Source organism: Panulirus ornatus, chromosome 12 (genome assembly GCF_036320965.1).
Source record: "Panulirus ornatus isolate Po-2019 chromosome 12, ASM3632096v1, whole genome shotgun sequence".
In the NCBI taxonomy this organism is placed as follows: domain Eukaryota; kingdom Metazoa; phylum Arthropoda; class Malacostraca; order Decapoda; family Palinuridae; genus Panulirus; species Panulirus ornatus.
In genome coordinates this window covers 61,962,584-61,988,893 of record NC_092235.1, presented here as the reverse complement: position 1 = coordinate 61,988,893, position 26,310 = coordinate 61,962,584, and the positions used below count along the sequence as shown (strand labels likewise).

General features: G+C 40.7%; 3 protein-coding genes across 11 annotated transcripts in view; 2 read left to right on the top strand and 1 right to left on the bottom strand.

Moving 5' to 3' along the window:
* Positions 1 to 762, top strand: part of LOC139752108 (alkaline phosphatase-like) — a 43,796-nt gene extending 43,034 nt beyond the window's left edge. For all 4 annotated transcript variants that reach the window (XM_071668006.1, XM_071668004.1, XM_071668005.1 and 1 more), the window contains one exon: positions 628 to 762. In XM_071668006.1, the coding sequence (XP_071524107.1) occupies positions 628 to 729 (102 nt within the window). In that variant the 3' untranslated portion in view covers positions 730 to 762. The remainder of the gene's footprint in view (positions 1 to 627) is intronic.
* Positions 635 to 22,357, top strand: LOC139752110 (WD repeat-containing protein 86-like). 2 transcript variants are annotated; one of them, XM_071668009.1, is made up of 9 exons: positions 635 to 762; positions 16,514 to 16,726; positions 17,439 to 17,560; positions 18,382 to 18,521; positions 18,672 to 18,806; positions 19,052 to 19,177; positions 19,963 to 20,137; positions 20,869 to 21,049; positions 21,660 to 22,357. In XM_071668009.1, the coding sequence occupies exons 2-9, from the start codon at positions 16,536 to 16,538 to the stop codon at positions 21,709 to 21,711; spliced, it is 1,122 nt and encodes a 373-aa protein (XP_071524110.1). In that variant the 5' UTR covers positions 635 to 762; positions 16,514 to 16,535; the 3' UTR covers positions 21,712 to 22,357. The 2 variants fall into 2 exon arrangements, with proteins under 2 accessions (XP_071524110.1, XP_071524108.1); XM_071668007.1 differs by lacking the exon at positions 635 to 762 and adding an exon at positions 12,098 to 12,466.
* LOC139752114 (uncharacterized) overlaps positions 22,040 to 26,310 on the bottom strand; it is a 9,471-nt gene continuing 5,200 nt past the window's right edge. For all 5 annotated transcript variants that reach the window (XM_071668025.1, XM_071668023.1, XM_071668024.1 and 2 more), the window contains one exon: positions 22,040 to 22,175. In XM_071668025.1, coding sequence (XP_071524126.1) covers positions 22,119 to 22,175 — 57 coding nt within the window. In that variant the 3' untranslated portion in view covers positions 22,040 to 22,118. The remainder of the gene's footprint in view (positions 22,176 to 26,310) is intronic.

Sequence of the window (26,310 nt, the reverse complement as noted above, 5' to 3'; positions counted from 1 at the left end):
GTCCCCGCCAGTTAATGATCACAGTGACTCTCATAACTTTCCCTTCATGTACTTCTTCTCTTCACATTACTTGCTCGCTCGCTTGCTGTAAGAGTTCGATGTTAACCAACTAACTCGTATACTAGCAATCTCTATACACCCCTTTATTTGTGACCTTCCTACATTATTAACCCAATGATAGTGATAGTGTATATATATATATATATATATATATATATATATATATATATATATATATATATATATATATATATATAAGCCTCCGACAGCCAGGATCGAACCCGGGACCCCAATTAGGGGCGATCATAGCCTAGCTCTGGCACTTACAAGGTTCGATCTTGGCTGTCGAAGGTTTGTATGTCATATGGAAGTGCGCGTTCATATGTACTATATTCGTATATATATATATATATATATATATATATATATATATATATATATATATATATATATATATATGTATAGCTTTTTTTTACCTTACGCCGTTTGTTCAAAGTGTAATTTTATGATTCAGTTATTTGTGTGTGTGTGTGTGTGTGTGTGTGTGCGCGTGTGTACCACGCGCGTACAAGCCATCGGACGCATAACCTGATGTGTGTGGATCAAGTTCCTTGTCCGGTTTTGCAGATCGTCACCGCGCTGGGTACAAAGACCGTCAAGAGCTTCTCGGCGACCAGCGACGTACGCCAGCTGCTGGGTCGCAGCGTCTTGATGCCTCACAGCCAGTAAAGAAAATAAGAAAAAGGTCTTCCACACCACGACGTAAGATCCACCGCTAACCGGCCACATACCTGTATGTTGTTGGATTTATTTTTTTTTTTTTTAAATCGTACAAGCGCGTTGCCCACGTAAGGTAGCGCGCCTGGGTGGTGGTGGTGTTGTGGTTAGCATTGCTGACCATCAACCCACTTTGCCCCGCGTTCATTGAATCAACAGGGGCGGGCAGACTGTGCAGCTCTCGCAGTCCCCACACTCAACCAGCTGTTCATCCTCCTTCCTCTGTGTAGTGGTTAGATGAGTATGAACTCCGGCTGGGATAAAAACACCACAAATGTGACAGGCCACAAGCTAATGTAGCTCGGCTCGAGTTGAACCAAAGTCGTGGCCATGTTAGGGGACACGGCGCGCGCGCTCTCTCTGACAGTTCGATAAACCTGCCAAGGATCGATATTTTACCTCGTATTTTACAGATAACAAATGAAGTAAGCATCACTCCTACGTATACGTACGTAAAGTTCTTAGATTGAACGACTAAATGACGTTAAGCGAGTGGTGTTCTCCACGATCTTTACTTTCGTGTTTTATTACACGAAAGTGCACTTGGGAACCTATCGTGTTTTATTTTCCCCGTGGACTCGTAGGAATTGACTTGATCACGTGCAGAATTGTGATCCTTTCCAATATATATATATATATATATATATATATATATATATATATATATATATATATATATATATATATATTATATAATTTCCTCAGGAACTATTTCTATGAGAGTCTTCTAGTTACCCAGGATATCTTTCCAAGAATTCCTGTAGAATAAGTTTGCGCTACTTCCAGTAGCAGGGAATTGTGAGCTCCTTTAGAGTTGAATAAAATTTTATTTGTATGGATACACCCTAGTTTTATTTGTTCAGTCAATACTTGATGATGGCAAAATTCTTTCGTCTACCCACAGTGGAGGTGGCTATCACTCATGTCTTTGTGGTAATATTCTAACAAAATTTTATTGTACTGGTTAGCTACGTCAAACAAATACTTTGTTTTTTTCATTTTCTGTGATCGACACGCCGTTGAATAGTTATTTAGAGGAAGCGGGTGTTAGCTCTCTCTCTCTCTCTCTCTCTCTCTCTCTCTCTCTCTCTCTCTCTCTCTCTCTCTCTCTCTCCAGGCACTGGACGGCGTTGTCTACGACTCTAAATCATTTCTGTTGCCTCGGCTGATCGGTTGGGAGATACCCAGCTCGCTCTAACCAGCGTCCTCACCCCAGGCGAACTTATCTTTCACTGAGAGTTTTACGTCTGTATTGATGGTAAAGAACGTCCCCCCTGCTCATCTCCAAGCCTTCCACAATCAGGACGGAGTAACACGCTCACCTATTCCTCATGGGGGAAAAAGCCCAAATCAGGCACACGTTATTAGTCATGGTAGAAAACGGAGGTACTGGCAATTACATTGGCATGGAGCTGTGCGGCAGTTGTACACGAAGACACCACATTGTTTCAGTTCTCCCAGATCTCCCCACACTGATTTCAGTTCTCCCAGACTCCAATCTGAAGGTACTCAGATTGGAGAGAGTAAATAAATGTCTTGCTAAACACATAGGAGAGGAAAGAGAGAGAGGCATGTCTGCTGTGTCGTGCATGACAAGAGGAGGGATGCCACGACATGAGTTTGGTTGCTATGAGAAAAAGGTTGCCAAACGGAAAGAAGAGATCATCGATTTTCCGGAATTTTTTTTTATTCTTCTTCATCTACATCTACAGAAAGCATAATCACCCTGTTAAACTTACCCTATACTACCTTTTTTGAATATGGTGGAGTGATCCTCCAACCTGATCATTCAGGGATCATGTCGAAGGTCTGACTGGTCAGTGTGCCCAAGGGTCGTAATCATCATCCCCCCTTCCTCCCTCCCCACGTGCTTAAGGGGTCGTACAGTCATGCTACAAGGGTCGTTCGGTCTTGCTGAAGGGTCGTGACGTCACACCAGAAGGCTTCAAAATGCCATTGCCACAGAAGTAAACCTATGGCGGCCGTCATACTTCGATATGGAGTATATGAGTGGAAAGGTCAAACCCATTGCGGTGGTTTGCAGATATGGTCGTCCAAGCATACGTCACAACAACATTTATCATTATTGGCACAGTCAAGATCAGTTTCACACAGAAGAATCCCACCTGCACGCTTGGGACACTCTCTCCTTACAGGAGGGCATGAGTAGTGGATTTCTGTGGAAAGAAATACAAGAATTATATAATAACCCACACTTGAGAAGAGCGCCCGCCACGAAATTTTCATATCTACAAGTTATAAATTGAAGAGAAACTGTTAAATGCAATAGCTGCTCATAGACGTCCCTGCATTTCCTCTCAAGGTGTAACAAGGCTTCAGTCAAGCAAACAGACTAATAGTCCACTGGAGGAATGACTTCAAATGTTAAGTGACAGGCAAAAGATAAACCAACATATGCAACCCCAACTCATGCTAAGGTCTTTCAAATTAGCAATATATTTATATATATATATATATATATATATATATATATATATATATATATATATATATATATATATATATATATCATAGAAACTAAAACTAACATCTTTGAATAATTTTCTCATGCAGAGGAACTATGATGGGCATATATTTACTTTGGTTCCTGTCACAGACGTAGCTACCATCTTCGGTCCTTAAAAAGTACCGGCAATTCTCGATCTTTGTGGATGGGTTGGAGGCTCTACAATCGAGGGGGTAACTCGGTCGATGTCCAGTCACGCTCCACACTAACATCAACGATATGGTGCCAATCAAAAGTACCTGAAGTCCCAACAACAATATAGATATATATATATATGCATGGCAGCAAGAGACTGAGTGTGAACTAATGTGGCATATGTTGTCTTCGTAGCGCTCCTCGCGCGCGTGCAGGGGGAGGGGGGTGGGTGTCATTTCATTTGTGGCGAGGTGGCGACGGGAATGAATAAAGGCAGCAAGTATGAATTATGTACATGTGTATGTATATATATATATATATAATGTGTGTGTGTGTATTGGAAAGGATCACAATTTTGCGCGTGATCAAGATATTCCTATGAGTCCACGGGGAAAATGAAACACGATAAGTTCCCAAGTGCACTTTCGTGTAATGATCACATTATCAGGGGAGACACAAGAGAGAAATATAATGGTCAGTTGATATATATCGAAGAGACGAAGCTAGGACGCCATTTGGTAAACATTTGGGCAATCGCATGTTTACCAAATGGCGTCCTAGCATCGTCTCTTCGATGTATATCAACTGACTGTTATATTTCTCTCGTGTCTTCCCTGATGATGTGATTATTACACGTAAGTGCACTTGGGAACTTATCGTGTTTCATTTTCTTCGTGGACTCATAGGAATATATATATATATATATATATATATATATATATATATATATATATATATATATATATATATATATATTATACTTTTTCGCTGTCTCCCGCGTTAGCGAGGTAGCGCAAGGAAACACGAAAGAATGGCCCAACCCACCCATATACACATTTATATACATACACGTCCACACACGCACATATAAATACCTATACATCTCAACGTATACATATATATACACACACAGACATATATTCACATGTACATAATTCATACTGTCTGCCCTTTATTCATTCCCGTCGCCACCCCGCCACACATGAAATGACAACCCCCACCCCCCGCATGTGCGCGAGGTAGCGCTAGGAAAAGACAACAAAGGCCACATTCGTTCACACTCAGTCTCTAGCTGTCATGTATAATGCACCGAAACCACAGCTCCCTTTCCACATCCAGGCCCCACAAAACTTTCCATGGTTTACCCCAGACGCTTCACATGCCCTGGTTTAATCCATTGACAGCACGTCGACCCCGGTATACCACATTGTTCCAATTCACTCTATTCCTTGCAGAACACAAGTATGGAAACTACACTTGAAATCAAATTGTTTGCCAGTACAAAGCATATGGTAAAATCATAAACACTCGAAGATATATGAGACTTGAGAAAGTGTACTTACCTTCATCTTAACAACAGGCCACTAAGACGGAACGCATCAAATTTCTTGGCATTATATACCCTTCGTACATTCCAACCCCCTCCCTCCCTTACCCCCGCCATTCTCCTCCCACAGAGCAGCACCATCCTTTTAAATATTATTATCGCAATTGCTCTCAGACGTTCACTAAGAACGAGACACCTGTCGTAATAGACTTTTTAGGTCTCGTCGTCCAATTATAATTTGAAGATTTTTGTTATTGGGCGGGGGAATGCTGCGGTAGACTCGTTTCACGTTTCTTGGGTAGCGAGAACTGGCATTTCGTTTCATGTTCCTTGGGAAGCGAGAACTGGCATTTGGCAGACAAGAACGACCGCTTCAGTGGGGCATTCCTGGGGGTTTTACCAGGGCCGGTTTATGTAAGGTAACAAAAACATGGCAGTATTTTTCTACCTACTGAGTATGAACCGATTCGAACCCCCGAATCTTCAACACGCGGGAGCTTCGAAAATTGCAAAACTTTTCGTTGTGTAGAAATGTGTAAGACCGCCAGACCTCAACCTCGAGCAGTAAACGTTAGGAACTCTCTCTCTCTCTCTCTCTCTCTCTCTCTCTCTCTCTCTCTCTCTCTCTCTCTCTCTCGTCTTTACGAATCCCCGAAGCTGCTTCCCTTTTGCTCAGGATGTGTAGGGAGTAGACAGCACAACAACGCACTTGGTCGACAGCCAGGAAGCGTAGCAATTTCGCATTCCTCACAAATATTATTAAAGTGGGTTTAACTTGCTGTAAAAAAAAGTGGAGGAAATGAAGACACTACAGATATATTACAGTATATCTACCAGATAAGTTGGAGTGTTTTTTTTTATTTTCTTTTAACTTTATTTTAAGGTAAATATGTCATTCGGTCAAATATGGTAAATTTTGTGAAACGAAGTAATGTTAGATCTGTAGGAAAATCTGTGAATTGGTTTTCTCATTTTTGCAATATATATATATATATATATATATATATATATATATATATATATATATATATATATATTATCCCTGGGGATAGGGGATTAAGAATACTTTCCACGTATTCCCTGCGTGTCGTAGAAGGCGACTAAAAGGGGAGGGAGCGGGGGGCTGGAAATCCTCCCCTCTCTTTTTTTTTTTTTTTTTCCAAAAGAAGGAACAGAGGGGGCCAGGTGAGGATATTCCAAAAAAGGCCCAATCCTCTGTTCTTAACGCTACCTCGCTATCGCGGGAAACGGCGAATAGTATGAAGAAAAAAAAAAAAAAATATATATATATATATATATATATATATATATATATATATATATATATATATATATATAAAGGTTTTACAGCACGAATCAGTCTGTATCCATTCATAGGTCGATACTTGATACCTGATAATATTCTCATCGTAATAAGTTAGTGTCGAGTTCCTTGACATATCAAGGTTAGTGTCTTGACGTGCGAGTGTCACGTGTCGCCAAATATCATACGTTATTATCGTGACAATGTCCTTGCGAGCCAGCAGGTGTTGGTGTCACACTTGATGTGCTTTGATGAGACCACTTTTCGGCTTCATAAGGATCAGGTATATCACGCAAGGACTCAATTAAGTCTGCGTGACGAATGTAGTGTGGTGTCGTGACGAGCCAACATGAAAACTAGTAAGGGAATTGAATCATTTGTCACTTGCATCCAATCGTCTATTCAGCTTTCATTTCCATGGGATAGATCGAGTGTTCTGATGAAACGAAACCTCCAGACCCGTATAAGTGTACATGGAGTTGATTCGTCAGATGAAACGAAAAGTCTCGTTTATTTCCAAGCACGGACATCTTGTGTATCAGCAATACGTATGAAATATTATGAAAGCAGTTGGAACACTTGCAGTAATCATCGTACATGAACCTATATCACGTTAGTGTCACGTAGATGATTCTCAGCAGATACTGTACAGCAAGCTGCTGCGTCACATGTTTACTGTGTGGCCGTTGGCAACTCACAGAGGCGGGCCATTTGGATAACCGTTTTATTCCTTACACCTCGAAGCTTTGGAACTCTCTCTCGAGTCTTTCCCAAATAACTCTAGCCTGGCACAGTTGAAGAGAGAAGTTTTTTTTTCTCTTTAACCACCTCCTAAATTAGTAAATTCTTTTCCATTTTGTCTCTTCTCTTCTTCCCCCTTTCATGAAATCTATATTTCAATTCAAGCCCGGCCTTGGTGTTGACTTTATGTCCGTGACTGGAGTCTCTCCAACGTAAAAATGAAGGGGGGGAAACAAGCATTGATAAAACTGACGTCCCTGCTAGACGCTGGAGGAAATTTTGCTGTACACTCTCGAAAACTCTGTACGTGGCAACCACAGCGTGGGAGCTTGAGTACACCATGTACGTGGCAATCACAGCGTGGTTGCTTGAGTACACCATGTACGTGGCAACCACAGCGTGGGCGCTTGAGTACACCATGTACGTGGCAACCACAGCGTGGGCGCTTGAGTACACCATGTACGTGGCAACCACAGCGTGGTTGCTTGAGTACACCAAGTACGTGGCAACCACAGCGTGGTTGCTTGAGTACACCATGTACGTGGCAACCACAGCGTGGTTGCTTGAGTACACGAGATATGGAGGAACAAAAGAACCTGTTTGACAAGATTCAGCAAGTGGTCCGTGGGTAAAGAAACAAGACGGAGTAGCAAGGCGAAGAAACCAGAGTCCACATTAGCTTTACAGTGAGACGTTTCGCTATCACCAACTGCTTGCTCGGGCTCCATCTCCGAGGTTATCCTCCCAAACACAGGTGGCACCAACGGTAGATTTGAAAAGAAATGGGCTTTAGAGCGCATTTTTCATTTGGTTTTATTTGCTACGTATGAATGATGATCTACAAGTGTTCATAAACGCAGCACTGAGTTAAAGAGGATTATTTAATCTGAAGGATCAAATCATCGTTGTCTTGGTGTTGTATGAAGCGGTAGCGTGGTTTTGGACCTTCCACGGGTGGTAACCAAGTCGGTCTGGTCTCCAGCAGTCGGTACCTGCTCTCTCTCTCTCTCTCTCTCTCTCTCTCTCTCTCTCTCTCTCTCTCTTGGGCTTCTAGTTCCCTCACCCTCTCACTTTTTCACGTCCTTTAATGATCATCCCACGAAGGTGTTGCTATGAGTGTTACCGCAACATTCACAGGCTCTGTCTCCACTATGATGTTGACATATTTTCCAGTTACAACGTTAATCCGTAACCACCAAACAGAACAATGTCCAACACTTTCCTCTAGTGTTCAAGATGATTCTAATAACATTCACACTCGCTTCGTAACTTGCATTTGTTTTAGATTAGGTTACAGAAAAAAAAAATTTTTGCTACACACACCTGCTCTATTTTCTCTCTTCAGCCATGACAACCATAAGCTGTAGACGGAAAGGAAATTATAGGCCACTGTAGAATTCTGGTTGCCTTCACTTACACGCCAAACAAGTCTTACTCTGTGATGAATGTATAGGCTGAACTTTTGATAAGACATTAGATATAACACATTAGATCGAGATTTTAAACTTTGATATCATCATCATCATCAAAAGTTTTCACACGGCTGGGGTGGTTTGATGACTCCCGTATACAGATGAGATTATGAGATGATGTACAACTGGTCTTCCTGTGTGACTTTTTCTGTTGGATGAGAAGACATGAGCTCTCGTAGGTAGCCGTACCTTCCCTCCTGGCCAAGACCACCTCACACACAACCGCCTCCCCACGGAGATCCTATCCACCTCAACACCTGGCCGTTGACCATCACGTCTCCTGTTATTTGTCTCATCTGTCGCTGGAAAATACATCACCCAAGAATGTCTGGCTGAATCATGACCTCCAGGATTTTTGTCTCAAATGTTTTTTCCCCCCGCAAGACGGCTTTTGTATAGGGAGAAATAACGGGAAAAAAAGAGATCCTTCCTCATCTTATTCGTTTCCATCATCTTTATTCCTTTCTGCCGCTGTTACTGTGTCCTCAAGGCCCCGAGGCTTGGGTGTAGGCAAGGTGACCTCGCCTCAACCTGGACCCAAACTTTTGTACGCTAGCCAGTCTATCCACAGTTTATGGATCAGGTTTACCAGCAGGAGAGGCTAAATATGCATAGATGGATAAACACACGCAAGAACATACGAATGCACGTGGGAAAAAAAGGAAAACGCTAGCGTGCGCGTCAGCAAGGACCAGCCAACAACCCCACCACACACACACACACACACACACAAGCAGATCAGCCACCATGCAGGCACGGACCACAGGGTACGCGAAAAAAAAAAAAAAAAAACTTGAGGAGGGGCTGATCGCATAGCGTAGTAGAAGGTTAGTCAGACTGGGCGTCAGTGTGTCGTCTTGCTTCGCCCTGGGCTATTGGTGGGCGTTCTGGCCTTGCATCGCTATCTGGCTTTAACCAGGTCAAGGATAAGCCGTGTGGATAACTTCTTACATCTGATTTACTACGAGGTGGCTTATTCTCCCTGTATGGCTTCGTCTTGAGTCCTGGGTTGCTCATGATACAGAAACTGGTTTGTCTTAGTGGGACAATAAACGTAAACATTGTTTGACAGTTGTATCGCTCTTACTATACGAAGCTTTTTTTTATCTTGGCGCCTGGTTATTATCCTATGAATAAACAGGAGTCAAATAATGGCCTCCTATACAAAGACTGAAAGAAAATCATTCAGCGTATTGATGTTGCCAGGCAATATACTCGAGATATATATATATATATATATATATATATATATATATATATATATATATATATATATATATATATATATATACTGTTTTCAAGGAGTAATGCTGAGCAAGAACTTTTTAATGTTTATACGTAATTACGCAAGATATGATAATACATCGTCCGTTCGGTTTCGACCTGCCTACCCTGAGCTACTGGGTCCTCCGCGAGGCAAACAGTTCCCGCCCGGCGCCGCAAACATACCAAATGATGTTGACTGTGACAATCGCTCCGGTGCGTGTCGCTGAAAATGTCCCACCATTAGATGCAGTGGATTAGCTCACCATCGGGCTTCGTATCCCCCTCCCCTACTTACTCCCAACCCGCTGTTAGTATCATCCGATAAGCATAGATTCATTGTAACGAGAAATAATCTTGAAGGTTCCACCAGCAACCCTACTACACCGCTTACACAATCTAAACCGATCATCACTACTTTTTCCATTTCCGTGTCTAATATGGCCATGTTGCACTAGGTCTGTCTGCCTCACTCTTTAAATACATGAAGTGGTTGGTTGGTCTTTAGCGTTATAGGCCTACCAACTGGTTCATTAAGGCCTTTAACGTCAAACGACATCCACCAATCGGAAAAATGATAATCCGAGTACTACATTCACTCTCACTGTGTACTTGGCTCATGAGAATGTTGTGTTCTTTGGAATAAGTAGGGAAGATATTACGTTCAGTTTAGCCTCAATATACGTTTTGTACGGTTCGTGTGAGCAAGGCAAAGTACAACGCTTCACGTACGAACTTCACATATATATATATATATATATATATATATATATATATATATATATATATATATATATATATTTATTTATTTTTTTATTATACTTTGTCGCTGTCTCCCGCGTTTGCGAGGTAGCGCAAGGAAACAGACGAAAGAAATGGCCCAAACCCCCCCCCCCCCCATACACATGTATATACATACGTCCACACACGCAAATATACATACCTACACAGCGGATGGAACCATGGAAGCGGAAGTGGATCATAGGGTGGGGGAGGGGGCGAAAATTCTGGGGGCCTTGAAGAATGTGTGGAAGTCGAGAACATTATCTCGGAAAGCAAAAATGGGTATGTTTGAAGGAATAGTGGTTCCAACAATGTTGTATGGTTGCGAGACGTGGGCTATGGATAGAGTTGTGCGCAGGAGGATGGATGTGCTGGAAATGAGATGTTTGAGGACAATGTGTGGTGTGAGGTGGTTTGATCGAGTGAGTAACGTAAGGGTAAGAGAGATGTGTGGAAATAAAAAGAGCGTGGTTGAGAGAGCAGAAGAGGGTGTTTTGAAGTGGTTTGGGCACATGGAGAGAATGAGTGAGGAAAGATTGACCAAGAGGATATATGTGTCGGAGGTGGAGGGAACGAGGAGAAGAGGGAGACCAAATTGGAGGTGGAAAGATGGAGTGGAAAAGATTTTGTGTGATCGGGGCCTGAACATGCAGGAGGGTGAAAGGAGGGCAAGGAATAGAGTGAATTGGAGCGATGTGGTATACCGGGGTTGACGTGCTGTCAGTGGATTGAATCAAGGCATGTGAAGCGACTGGGGTAAACCATGGAAAGCTGTGTAGGTATGTATATTTGCGTGTGTGGACGTATGTATATACATGTGTATGGGGGGTTGGGCCATTTCTTTCGTCTGTTTCCTTGCGCTACCATATATATATATATATATATATATATATATATATATATATATATATATATATATATATATATATATATATAAAGTTCTGTTGGGCCTGGATGTGGAAAGGGAGCTGTGGTTTCGGTGCATTATTACATGACAGCTAGAGACTGAGTGTGAACGAATGGGGCCTTTGTTTTTTCCTAGCGCTACCTCGCACACATGAGGGGAGAGGGGGTTGTTATTTCATGTGTGGCGAGGTGGCGATGGGAATGAATAAAGGCAGACAGTATGAATTATGTACATGTGTATATATGTATATGTCTGTGTGTGTATATATATATATATATATATATATATATATATATATATATATATATATATATATATATATATATATACGTTGAGATGTATAAGTATGTATATTTGCGTGTGTGGACGTGTATGTATATACATGTGTATGTGGGTGCACGAAAGTGCACTTGGGAACTTTTGGTGTTTCATTTTCCCCGTGGACTCATAGGAATATATATATATATATATATATATATATATATATATATATATATATATATATATATATATCTTTCTTTTTTCTTTCGTACTGTTCGCCATTTCCCGCATTAGCGAGGTAGCGTTAAGAACAGAGGACTGGGCCTTTGAGGAAATATCCTCACCTGGCCCCCTCTCTGTTCCTTCTTTTGGAAAATAAAAAAAAAAAACGAGAGGGGAGGATTTCCAGCCCCCCGCTCCCTCCCCTTTTAGTCGCCTTCTACGACACGCAGGGAATACGTGGGAAGTATTCTTACTCCCCTATCCCCAGGGATAATATATATATATATATATATATATATATATATATATATATATATATATATATATATATATATATATTATAGCAAGGTTCGTTTCTGGAAAATAAGATGCTAACATTTATTTGACTGCATTAAATGAGGTTATATCAATTATGTATTGAAGGTAAACAGAACTCTGATAACCGACGTTGTATGTGACACTCGAGGCCAGTTTGTATGACAACCCTCGCTGTCGTGATGTCACGCGAGAAGCTCCAACACTCTTCTACGTAAATCAATAGTCAACCTGGCAACTCATATTCTGCTAAGTGAGGCGGTGGACGTGGTTAGTGGCCAACAGGGGTCGTCACCGGGAGGTGGTGGTGGTAAGGCGATAGTTTCCAACGGGCGTCGCTGGCCGGACGGGAAGAAGGAGGTGGCGTGACACCGAGTCGCTCACAAGCGACAACCTCGACGGGCGGAGCACTAGATTGTAGCGCGGAGGAGAGGTGAGTCCTTAATATCCACTGTTATACTATTTTTTTACTGGTTCTTAACTCCTTGGCACCGATTACAGTGATATACTGGGAGCCATGTAATGTAACTGGAGAGTTTTGTTTATTAGTATCCATAAATCTACACCGTCCTTAGTGATTGTACTATTTCTCATGTCATTTTCCACTATGGAGCACTGCGAGTCAGTAGATTGCTAATTGGTCTGCTGTTACCGGTAAAATGGTTGTTATAAAAGTACACCAGATGATGCTAGTCTCATTTTCAATACGCCAGTGAAAAAAATTAGTCTTACTATGTCACTGATAGGTTGAATGTACGATGGCACAAATTCGTTAGAGCAACTTCCCCAACGAACGCCTTCACAATCAACGTGAATAAAAGCATTTCTTTCCCCCCTAAGATTAATTCTTATTGTCGTTTCCTCTTCCTTATAGTTCTTTTCTCTGAGTCGACGGTGAGGGACACTTTTTTTTTTTAGCATAAAAAATGTATGGTACGCATTCTGCATATAATGACCTAGCTATCGGTTGGGTATCGAATTCAACATTTGACACTAGCTTTCCAAGATCTTTGCACACCTCTGATGCAAAGACACTAGTCCATTGAATACGTTATAGTAGTTAAAGAGGGCATGAGTTTGACTCTCTGGTAGAAGATAAACCTGAATTAGCATACTTACCCCTCCTACTCCTGTTTGTCTGAAACAGCAGTTAGGTAATCAGCGAAAGAACCAAAACTGGATCAACTGCGAAGTAAATTATATTTTTGACAAGCTCCCATTCCAACCTTAATCTTTAGCGAATTATTACACACCCACACCCACACACACGTCTCGTAAAAAAGTGACTAGGCTTTGACATGAACGAACGAAAATGAGAAATATGATTAACCGTAACTGTTATATAAGTGATGAGAAATATGATTAACCGTAACTGTTATGTAAGTGAAAGCGACTGAAGCGTGGTGAATGGGGCCGTACACGACATTCCGATGTACTGGACTTGCATACATCATCGTGAAGCTTACGTGGACTAAACTGTGAAGAGCAGAGAGACGCCGCGGAACATTGGAATTTGCCGCCCGGTCTGTAACGAAGTGCTCGAGTGTTAAGAAAACTTTTAAGACATCTTGATCCTTTATAATGTCTATCATGAGAAGGAAATTTTTAGAAAATGTAGGCCAGTGCGCTTGTATATTGTCTGGTAATAATTATTATTTTCAAAACGGATTTGCTCTCTAACATACAGAGAAGTATTTATCTTCTACTACCTTTGGCTTAAGAACTTTCTAAACAAAACCATCCCGATTTTTTCAACTCCCAAACAAAATCTTCCCGTCCAGTCAACAGTCAAAAGAGATTTTGGTGTATTTATCTCCGTTGACCACCACCAACGACTGTCATTGTTTTATGCGCAGCGACAGTCTAGAATATTTCAAAACGTACGAAAAAAGGTGCTCAGTATTTGCGGTTGATTTTAATAATAACGTTGACGGCCTTAGTGAAGCTGACAGTCGATAAACCTGAATCCCAATTAACCAACTTATTTTTGGGTTGGGTTAATACGTCTATTGATAGATTAATGTTAGGGACCCATTTAAGTGCTGGATATAATGGATTTCGACAGCCATTAAAGTACAATGTGTGCCACACACGCAAAACGTCTATAAAAAGTTACTTAATCTCACTGTGGATTAATGTAGTCAGTCGCTTTGATTACGCCGTGAGTTGGCATAGATTTGAACTGAGTAATGTCATGGATGATTAGTTTGAGGTCGTCTATTAAAGGTGGCAGAGACTTCGAGGATTAATACTAGCATTAATTAACAATGTTAAGGCTTACTGATACGAATAACCTTTAAGTAATGGTGGTGTGGATTAATACGTTACATGGATTAATGATGTTAAGGAATAATGGAGCAATGGCTCACTGATCGATATCCTACTTCATAGTGTGAATAATTAGCTGCATAGATTGAATAATGGGATTCATAAAGTACATTTGATAAAAAGTTTATATTCTGAGGTCTTGTATCCTACTCTTTATCAGTTCAGTGACTCTATTTTCACTGATTGATAGATTAACAATGTAGTGTAAGAAAATAGTCAAGACTTGATTTAGTGTCATTAAAAAAAATCGGGCTAAAGAATAATTTATTGCTACATGAGACTAGAAGCAGAGGATATGGACCTAAAAGTAGTTGAGTTAGTGTCATGTATTTCAGTTGGTTTTGGGAGTAAAAGGTGTAGATCGAATGTTTTTTTTTTTTTTTCTAATCTTGGTGGAAGTGAAATTGGAGTTACAAGGACGTCGGTAGTGGGTCATCATTGTTATGGAGACGGACCGCTGCTGCCGGAGCGATATTGATTCCCGGACGACCACACCAGTAGGTAGAGAGAGAGAGAGAGAGAGAGAGAGAGAGAGAGAGAGAGAGAGAGGAGAGAGAGAGAGAGAGAGACGACGACGACGACCCAACGATAAGCCGAAACGCTGGCCAGGTCGATTGTGTTTACAGTCAAGCTCTCGAGATACGACTCTTAAGGTGGGGTGTAGTTGACGATTAATGGACCGACGACTCTGAGGGAGGGAGGTGGCGGATCGTAGTGACATGCTCAAGGGCCGTCCGTGCCTTCAAAAACACGCGGTTACGGAAACGGAAAGCTCCCGTGACGTGTATGTTTAACACCGTCGCCAACACACACACGCGCACTTCGACTTTCTTCAATCCAAGGGTAGGGAGGCTTTCATGTGGCATGACACAGTCTCCACTACTAATGCACACGCACACACACACACAGCCTGGATTGATCATCAATTGTTGGCTGCTACTTAGGCTATTAACTGGACCTTTGTACTATACATGATTATTCTTTTTTTTTTCGTATCAGCCCCTGTTGAGAAAATTACCGGTTAGCGTGGAGGTAGATGTGAATAAGTGCAAGACAAGAGCTTTAATTAAACAAAAAAAAATAGATATATACACGAGAAGGATGTTTGAAATGCGGGTCATGGATCGACCCAGTGTGTGTGTGTGGGTAATTACCAACTTGTATAGTATGGGAAGGGTGTTCTGCCACACATGTTGGGTGAGGATGCACCATCCCTTGCGCGCTCAACGATCGGTTACGATTCGCATCTCGCTAGGGTTGGGTCACCGGCACTTGACAGTGTCAAAAATCGTAACTCACGTTTAAATTACATTTCTTTTTTTCTTTTTTAAGAAAATAATGCTGGTCTTGTGTGTGTGTGTACGTTTATATGTACTTTATTAGATTTAATGGCTAATGGCTGCTGGAGATCATTAACTCAAAATCCGTACCATAACCTGTGTTGCTCCAAGAATACATTTACGGCGTTCCTGCTGCTTTCAGACTGCGCTACAATCCGTATCAGGGTAATGACAAGTTGTTTTGGAGTATGAAATTTCTACGGTGTGATTCTCTTACTAATAGTTTGATATTATTCCTGCGTTTTTCATGAATTACATCAAATTGTTTTCCTGTCTATAGGAAAGTCAAAACACACAAGAGGAAACAACTATAACATTTTTATCCTGGGACCTACACCACCAGGCTATAGACACATGGAGGTTCAAGTTTCTGTGATGTGATCAGGTAAATTCTGTGGACCAACACGTCATTTCGGATGAGTTGGTTAGAGGTCCAGTCAACCATTGGTGTTGTATTTTCGTTACATATTTAATAGTTTAAACATTAATCATCTAATTATCATTGCTTCCTTCCTAGTATACAGAGTATCCGAAAATCAAGCGCACGTATCCTTAACCTTTTCCGAGTGTGTTATAGTGAAACGTTAACTTCACACTTATGAGGTGTTTCTTACTTCTTTTTTTTTCCATTGAAGACACACCAGATGATTCTTCAAATGAGTCTAACGTTTCCATATAGAGACGTCAAGGAACTTTCCCTTCCGAAATCACTACCAGTCAAAATACACTCCCTTCCCTTTACTCAATATCCTCCTCCACAAAGTAGCGTAACCAACACTACTTAAACTCTATCTCTCTCTGCTTCCTGCCAGGATGGGGTAGCCACCGCCAGCGATGGGTTGCTGCAAGAGCAAGGACGAGGTCAGCGAGTCCCTGCTGGAGACCCTCGCGGAACACACTGACTCCATCAACTGCATGGCTATGGCTGACGACGAATCCCTCTTGGTCACTGGCTCGGAGGACAAGACGGCCCGTATGTGGACCACACAGGACAGCGCAGGTTCCGAATGCCTTGGCGTCTTAGAGTAAGTCTGCGTCTTCCCTTCTTCAGGCGAATTACAGGTCTTAACCACAACGCTAGAGATGAAGTGTTGTGTAAATGGCTTTGTGTCTCTCCTAGCCTAGGTCATGATTGGTCTGTTCTGCTTTACGTTTTTGAAGCTTCAAGCCCGGTGGTAATAATCCTAGACCGTCCAATGTTGAGTATACCGAGTGCTGTGGCGGTATGTGAGACTTGGTTCTCAACGCCTAGAATTCTGAGGAAAGATTTCGTTACTTGTAACACGAGTCACTGAAGCTTTTTGCTGTGTTATATAGGTTAAGGCCGAGCACTACGTGAAGTGAACAACCTTTGGCACAGATATTGATGATCATTTGTCAGTTAGCTAATCTCAAACCAGTGTTGTATATGAAGAATACACTCTTCCATACCAACACCATGAACCCCATTTTCTTGTCATGTTATCCCCAAACTGATCACTCGTGGCTGCCGACTGATCAACGCCTTGAACTCGGTGATACAGCCCTTGAACATAACAGTATAACCCATCGACAGGATGGTACAGTCCTTGGGTATGATGGGGTAACCTTTGAACTCGAAGCTTGAGAGTTCAAGTCAAAGGTCAGGCTATCATACCCAAGGGTCACACTGCACCGTCGTGCCGCGTGGTCAACACAGACGTAATTATTAAGATTCTCAGGGAAGTATACTTCAAGAGAGATATTTTCTATCCTCAGGGGACACACAAGCTTCGTCTCTTGTGTGTATGTGTTCGACACGTACGTCTTCACTGGGTCCAACGACAACACCATCAAGAAGTGGGACATGACCACCTGCAACTGTGACTACACCTACGAAGGTAAGCTTTACTGATGACCGGTGTCGTCCATGATGGCATCATCTGTCCACTGATATTATATGGGTGACGTGGCTGACTTCCTGAACACTGTAGGAGTCTCTTCTATAAGGCTCCTGTCGTGTGCAGGGAGGGAGCCAGACACATCCACCAGCTTGTATGACAGGTTCAAGAGGTGTGTTAGTACGTATTTGTCTTTAAGGCGATGGTAAGGCAATTGAGGACTTAAAGTGTTGAGTGTCTTCATTATAGAAGTTACATCTTACGCATGAGGGATGGTGTGAGTTACGCTGAATCTGTGTTTGTACTGTCGAGGGGGAGGAGGAGGAGGAGGAAATGGGTGGTTTTCACAACGCAGACGAGAAACTGTAACATTTCTGGTGAGTGTAGTACCAGATGAGTGGGTCTGGTGGGACGGAGGTCGATATCAGGAAGGGTCGTTCTATACCGTTTGCACAGTGGTTGCCATAGTTGTTAAAGGGGGAGGGAGGTGGGGGGGGGGGGAGAGATTTGCTATAGGTTGCTGAAGTGTGGAGCAGGGAAGAGCTCCTCATTCCTGCGACGGGAGCTGGGTGTTCAGTTATGAAGCGGTTTAGGTGGGAGGGTCTTAGTCCCGTGGCAAAAACCTGTGCGTCATGCATGATGGTTATTTCTGTCCGGGTGTGCAGGTGACGAATGTTTGTGGTAGCTAAGTAACTAATGATTGTTCTGAGTAGTATTCCCAAGAACCGTAGGAGACCCATGTATCCAACAGGCTCCTTCCTCTCCCTCTCCCCCCACCTAACCCCAAGACTCCTGCTGTAGACTGTTCTTGTCTCCTGCAGGCCACACCTCTCAGGTTATGCGCATCATCTGCTCGGGCGAGTACATCATCAGCTCCTCCAAGGACTTGACGGCCAAGGTCTGGCTCTTCGAGGCAGAGGATCTGGACGAGGACGAGAATCCCTGCATCCACACCTTAAGGGTAACAGTTTCTCCTGACGGCGCTGAGGCCGTATCGTTATCGAGAACTCGGTTTACATCTTACATGGAATAGATCAGATACTTACACACACACCTTTTGTGGTATGAAATACTCCAGAACGTGAATTCCTAACCCTTGCCTACCACACAGGGTCACACTAAGGGAGTACATCCACTGATTTACGTGCCAGCGGGGGAGACGAAGATTGTGGAGGACCTGGTGTTCACGGGAAGTGCTGACTGCACTGCTCGCATGTGGTCCCTCAGCAGCGGCGAGTGTCTGCAGGTCTGTAGTCTTGGAGTTGCCACGTCCCTACCTCTCACGGGCCCCCCTCGTCCAGTGGTGATCCTGCCCTGAGACCTACTTGACCTTAACCCAGTGAACTAAAGATGAAAATACTAAGGGGGTTGGGGGGGATATGCGCTACACACACACAGCTCATTTCTTGCATTGATCGTGTATACGTGGGACTATCATGTCTGTGGGATGTTTGGACGTGTTGTCAAGTGACGTCTGTTCTTCCCTCCCAGATCTACAGGGGCCACAGGCAGGCCATCATGACCATGACGGCGGACAGCGACGCAAGGATCCTCTTCACCGGCAGCGCCGATACCACCATCAGGTCCTGGGACATCAGAAGTGGCAAAGTCCTCAAGGTGGGTCCTATTACAAATATACCTTGATTTACCTACTTCCCTTCCTTCTGTGGGGCTCCCACAGGGCTCAGGAGCCAGCCTCGTCCACCAGACGAAGCCACGGATCGTGAAGTGTACCAATATGTGTGTGTGTGCACAAGGCACAGAGTTCAATTAAACTGTTCAGCGTCTTTTGTGGCTAGTTGTGTCTTAGTTATGAAAGGGTCTTGTGATAGTCTGAAATGATCTTGATGCTTAAAGAGAAATGGGCGGCGTCCAGAACGTCAGACGAGAAAGAATAACTCTCACGTGTCTGGGAAGTGTAGTTTCAGATGAGTGTGTATGTCTCTGCCTACATCTCCGCCAGCGCTCGCCGGCATGTCTCCCACTTTCTCTCCTTGTGGTGTCTGGTGTATGACGCGGGACGCTCTGTTCACTGTATACTTTAGAGGATGTCAGGAGGTGTTTATACCTTAGATGATGCCAGGAGCTGTTTACTGTATACCTTAGAGGATGCCAGGAGCTGTTTACTGTATACCTTAGAGGATGTCAGGAGCTGGTTACTGTATACCTTAGAGGATGTCAGGAGCTGTTTACTGTATACCTTAGAGGATGTCAGGAGCTGTTTACTGTATACCTTAGAGGATGTCAGGAGCTGTTTACTGTATACCTTAGAGGATGTCAGGAGCTGTTCACTGTATACTTATAGGATGTCAAATGCTGCAGAATACTACCAGGCAGACAGACACGACGCAGTAACGTTGGGAGACACACTCTCTCTCACAGAGGAACTTCCTCTCCAACAGATCTTCGACGGCCACACGACGCCCATCATGTGCCTGTCTGTGGTCAACAAGCTCATGTACAGCGGGGACACGGGCGGCATGGCCCGCTGCTGGGCCTGGAACCTGGGCGACTGCACACAGGAGTATCGCGGACACAAGCATTCCGTCACCTGCCTCAAGTTCTACCAAGGCATTCGTGAGTGTCCTTTACGTTGTTCTCGACGGTCACCTCCTCAGTGTTGCATTTGTTCCCTACAATCTCTTCATATTTACTGAATTTTTTTCTTTTTTGGCACAGCTGGTTACTTTACAGGCTTGCTACACCTCCCACACATAAATTGCCTCTGTCTTAAGACCTCCACTGCTTCCTATATTCAGTATTACCACACCTTTACATTCTTTTCAACTAGTCCTTCCCCCTTCGTGCAATACTATCACTTTCTTTACAACCGGTTCTTGCACTCTTTTCAACTGGTTCTTCCTCCTCAATACAATATGACCACCGCATATATGCTTCACAGCTGTATGTTCCTCCTCCACACTATCAGTAACTGGGGCAGTCCATATCCCTCAAACACAAGAACTTTTCTCGTCGACCTTACCATGTTTGTCCTTCAGGATTCTCCTCCTCCTTATATGTCACCCTCTCCTACCACAGTTGTTTGAAAAAAAAAATAAACTGAAACGCTCAAGTACTTGATACTCTACACTGAACATTTACAAAATTATTTTTTTCTATTTTGGTGCTTTCAGTCGACAATTTCTCTCATGAATAATATCCATGAAAGTTGAATGTAGGGGCAATGTTATCAGCAGAGTCAAATCCCCCTCGTACCCATCCTTAGTGCAGATGTGATTGTCTGAGATATAATCTCCATATGCCTCTATATAAAAGAAAACCTCCATAAAAGACACTCTTTACTCCAGTTTATTCCGGCTGTGGGGACGGCAAGGCCAGGGGCTTCGAAGCCAAGACTGGAACACTGATGAAGGTCTTCGCCACGAAGGATCCGGAGGTCGTCATCAACTGCCTCGCCATTTGCAACAACACCATGTTCACTGGCAGCCGAGATGGCAAACTCAGGGTGTGGGACATCAAGAGCAAAGGGTGAGTCGTGTTACGTCGGTAGGTTGGCCACCTACACCTGTGGCTACAGATGAGGTGTGTACGGGATGAGTTTTGCACTCATGTCCCGTTTCTTGATATTGCCAAAGTCTTTCCACTATATGTGTTCTAACATACACACACACAAGGAGAGAATTGAATAGCCGAGTTGAGGGTGGGACGACTACTGTGTCCAGGATTCGAACTTGGGCGGGCTTGCGCGTTTTAATCAAGGTCAACAATGACAACTACTACACCATGAAAGCCCGTGTGTATATGTTGCATATATTTTTGCGGCACAAAAAAAATAGAGTAATGCATTCAGGTGTGAACCAGAATTTAAGTTAAGCTTGCTTTAAGGATATTGAAGAGAGAGAGGTCCTCTACCCACTTTTTAAAGCACTTACAATCATCATCGCTGAGCTCACATCTTTATAACTGGGACACAGTTCTCATTATTTTTGGTCAATTGATTCGACTGACAAGATCTTTGAGGCATTCAGTAGTAAGTTATAACCACCAATCGTATGATCAAAGAATTGGAAATAATTGGTTATACAAATTCTCTGCTCCATTTGGTCTGTTGTTAGTCAATGTTTTCTTTTCATTTCAGTGTCCATTCTCCGGACTTACAAAATGACCAGACGAAAGAAAATCAGACCTGAGACTGGCTACAAGTGATGATGAGTTCCACATCTTATTCAATTATTGTAAATCATAAGAAACTGACATCTGTTTTTAATTTTATCAACAGTTGTTAAATCATCCATACTCATCCTGACAAGTTGCCAAGTTATAAATCTTCTTTCTCCGGTCAAGAAATATGTGATATTTATGATAATGGTCCCAGTATACTACATCACCACGGATTTATCAGGCACTTCAGTACACATTTTAGAAAGGGTCCTGGTGTACTCCAAGATCTCTCTTCTAGAAGCTCCTCCTGCACTCCAAGGCTGCGCTACATTCAGGAGCTGGGACATCATGGAATTCCTTGAAGTGAGAAGTTCTTGTAAGAAGATTGCTCCTTTTACAGCCTCACCAAAGCTTATTTTTCACTCGCGATGTAACCTCAAGCTGAGTATATGTTCATTTCTATATATTCATCTTGCTCCATTAGACTCCAAGCCTGAAAAATAAACGTAAATTTCAGCAATACATCACAAGGATACTTAAATCAAGAACTCAGCAGACAACTGATGTGGTTCTATTTACAAAGTACCTTGGAAATACCTTAAATATTTTTTTTAACACTTCTAATACAGCATCTGTGAATAAAGTGGTTTGATTTGGTGAACCTTTGTTTACTTGCTTGAGTTATTTATATATATACCTACATATCAATATTGAGTACCTTCCTAAGTGCTCCACATAAACAAGTACCCCGTTTTCCTAATCTAATATGTAGAAGCAACACACACCACTGGAAAGAGGAAATATGTTGATTACATCCCCTGTAGGGAATGTAATAAACGAAAGTACTCACCGTTTTTATTTTCTCTCTCTCCAGTGGCGATTGAAAAGGGATTTGATTTATAATTTTATTCAAGGAAATGTCATAAACTCAAACCTCTGAAGTAATTAGTGCTGATAGACAAAAAGTTCATCACAGTCCACCGGCATTTCTATAAATGCATAAGAAATAATTATTAATTCAGCACATTCTAATTCGTGATCATCAGGGGAGACACAAGAGAGAAATATGTCAGTTGATATACATCGAAGAGACGAAGCTAGGACGCCATTTGCTAAACATGCCATCGTCCAAGACATACGACGAGCGTTCATAAACTTGTCATTTTACAAATTTTATCAACAATAAAGTTATCTAATTTGTATAGACCATCACTTATATAAAGATTATAAATTCTTTGTGTATCTAATAATACAAGATTCAATGATATATCTCGTGATAATAGAGTTAGAGTTAATAACTGAGATGGCATTATTCCAGTCAATACAATAATCATAGTTTTTAACGTGATTAAACAAGGCATTTGATTCTTGTCCCATTCTTATACTATATCTATGTTGCTTAAATCTAACAAAGATCCTTACCAGTCTGCCCAACATAAAATTTATCACAATTACCCCCTGGCACTTTATAGATGCATCCAAGAGAATTTTCTGGTGAATTCCTGATTAAGATATTCTTTATGGTATTATTGTTGCTGAAGGTAACATTTACATTAAAGGATTTAAGCTACATGGGAAGTAAAGTGAAAGTATTATCAAAATGGAGAAGAACTAAAAGATTCTTGGTGTTAATGGGAGGTTTGGGCTCAACCCTATGAAATGATTTCTTTGCTACTAGTACAATATATTTTCTCAAACTCATCATCAATAAACTCTGGACTGCAAATACTTAATGCCCTAAGGAACATAGATTGAAATGATGATAATTTATCTCTGTCATGTTGAGATGAATAATAATGGATATATGAGCATACATTGGTAGGTTTTCTGTATATGGTAAATTTAAACTTGTTTCCTTGCCTATGGGTCATGCCATCTAAGAATGGTAACATACCATTATTTTCATTTTCTGCAATAAATTTGATGGAAGGTACTAAATTGTTAAGTAAGGGAATAAATATTTGTAAATTTTCATTTGTTGACCAAACACAAAGATCATCATCTACATACCTAAACCAAATTGCATTAGAAGGTAAGATATCCTTTAGTAATTTTGTTTCAAAAAATTCAATATAAAGATTACTTAGTACAGGTACTAAGTAATCTTTATATGGAATTTTTTGAAACAAAATTACTAAAGGATATCTTACCTTCTAATGCATTTCCATGCAATTCCATATAAAGATTACTTAGTACCTGTACTAAGTAATCTTTATATGGAATTTTTGAAACAAAATTACTAAAGAATATCTTACCCTCTAATGCAATTTGGTTTAGGTATGTAAATGATGTTCTTTGTGTTTGGTAAACAAATGAAAATTTTCAAATATTTCTCCCCTTACTTAACAATTTAGTACCTTCCATCAAATTTATTGTTGAAAATAAAAATTACTTGTTGGCCAAACACAAAGAACATCATCTACATACCTAAATAAAAATGCATTCGAAGACAAGATATCCTTTAGTAATTTCGTTTCAAAAAATTCCGTATAAAGATTACTTAGTACAGGTACTGAGTAATCTTTGTATGGAATTTTTTGAAACAAAATTACTAAAGGATATCTTACCTTCTAATGCAATTTGGTTTAGGTATGTAGATGATGTTCTTTGTGTTTGGTCAACAAATGAAAATTTACAAATATTTCTCTCCTTACTTAACAATTTAGTACCTTCCATCAAATTTACCGCAGAAAAATAAAATAATTTGTTGGCCAAACACAAAGAACATCATCTACATACCTAAATCAAATTGCATTAGAAGATAAGATATCCTTTAGTAATTTTGTTTCAAAAAATTCCATATAAAGATTACTTAGTACAGGTACTAAGTAATCTTTATGTGGAATTTTTTGAAACAAAATTACTAAAGGATATCTTATCTTCTAATGCAATTTTATATAGGTATGTAGATGATGTTCTTTGTGTTTGGCCAACAAATAATTTTTATTTTCAACAATAAATTTGATGGAAGGTACTAAATTGTTAAGTAATGGAAGAAATATTTGTAAATTTTCATTCGTTGGCCAAACACAAAGAACATCATTTACATACCTAAACCAAATTGCATTAGAGGGTAAGATATTCTTTAGTAATTTTGTTTCAAAAATTCCATATAAAGATTACTTAGTACCTGTGCTAAGTAATCCTTATATGGAATTGCATGGAAATGCATTAGAAGGTAAGATATCCTTTAGTAATTTTGTTCCAAAAAATTCCATATAAAGATTACTTAGTACAGGTACTAAGTAATCTTTATATGGAATTTTTTGAAACAAAATTACTAAAGGATATCTTACCTTCTAATGCAATTTAGCTTAGGTATGTAGATGATGTTCTTTATGTTTGGCCAACAAATGAAAATTTACAAATATTTCTCCCCTTACTTAACAATTTAGTATCTTCTATCAAATTTAGTGTTGAAAATGAAAATAATTTGTTGGCCAAAAACAAAGAAACATCTACATACCTAAACCAAATTGCATTAGAAGGTATGATATCCTTTAGTAATTTTGTTTCAAAAAATTCCATATAAAGATTACTTAGTACCTGTACTAAGTAATCTTTATATGGAATTTTTTGAAACAAAATTACTAAAGAATATCTTACCCTCTAATGCAATTTGGTTTAGGTATGTAGATGATGTTCTTTGTGTTTGGCCAACAAATGAAAAGTTACAAATATTTCTCCCCTTACTTAACAATTCAGTACCCTCCATCAAATTTACTGTAGAAAATGAAAATAATGGTATATTACCATTTTTAGATTGCATGATCTATAAGCAAGGAAACAAGTTTAAGTTTAGCATATACAGAAAACCTACCAATGTATGCTCATATATCCATTATCACTCATCTTAACAGAGTTAAATTATCATCATTTCAATCTATGTTCCTTAGGGCATTACGTATTTGCAGTCTAGAGTTTATTGATGATGAGTTTGAGAAGATATATTCTATTGGATATAAGCTAAAGTGCCCTAGATCTTTCATTGATAAATCCCCAAGTTAGCAAAAAAATCATTTTATAGAGTTGAGCCCAAACCTCCCACTGACACTAAGAATCTTTTAGTTCTTCTCCCCTTTTAATAATATTTTCACTTTACTTCCCATGTTGTTTAAATCCTTTAATGTATATGTTGCCTTCAGCAACAATAATACTATAAAGATTATCTCAATCAGGAATTCACCAGAAAATTCTCTTGGATGCATCTATAAAGTGCCAGGGGGAAATTGTGATAAATTTTATGTTGGGCAGACTGGTAAGGATCTTTCTGTTAGACTTAAGCAACATAAATATAGTATAAGAGCGGGACAAAAATCAAATACCTTGTTTAATCACGTTAAAAACTATGATAATTGTATTGACTGGGGTAATGCCATCTCAGTTATTAACTCTACCTCTATTACCACGAGAAATACCATTGAATCTTCGATCATTAAATACACAAAGAATTATAATCTTAATATTAGTGAAGGTCTATACAAATTAGATAACTTTATTGTTGATAAAATTTGTAAAATGATAAGTTTATGAACACGCGTTGTATGTCTTGGAAAATCGCCTGTTTAGCAAATGGCGTCCTAGCTTCGTCTCTTCGATGTATATCAACTGACTTATATTTCTCTCCT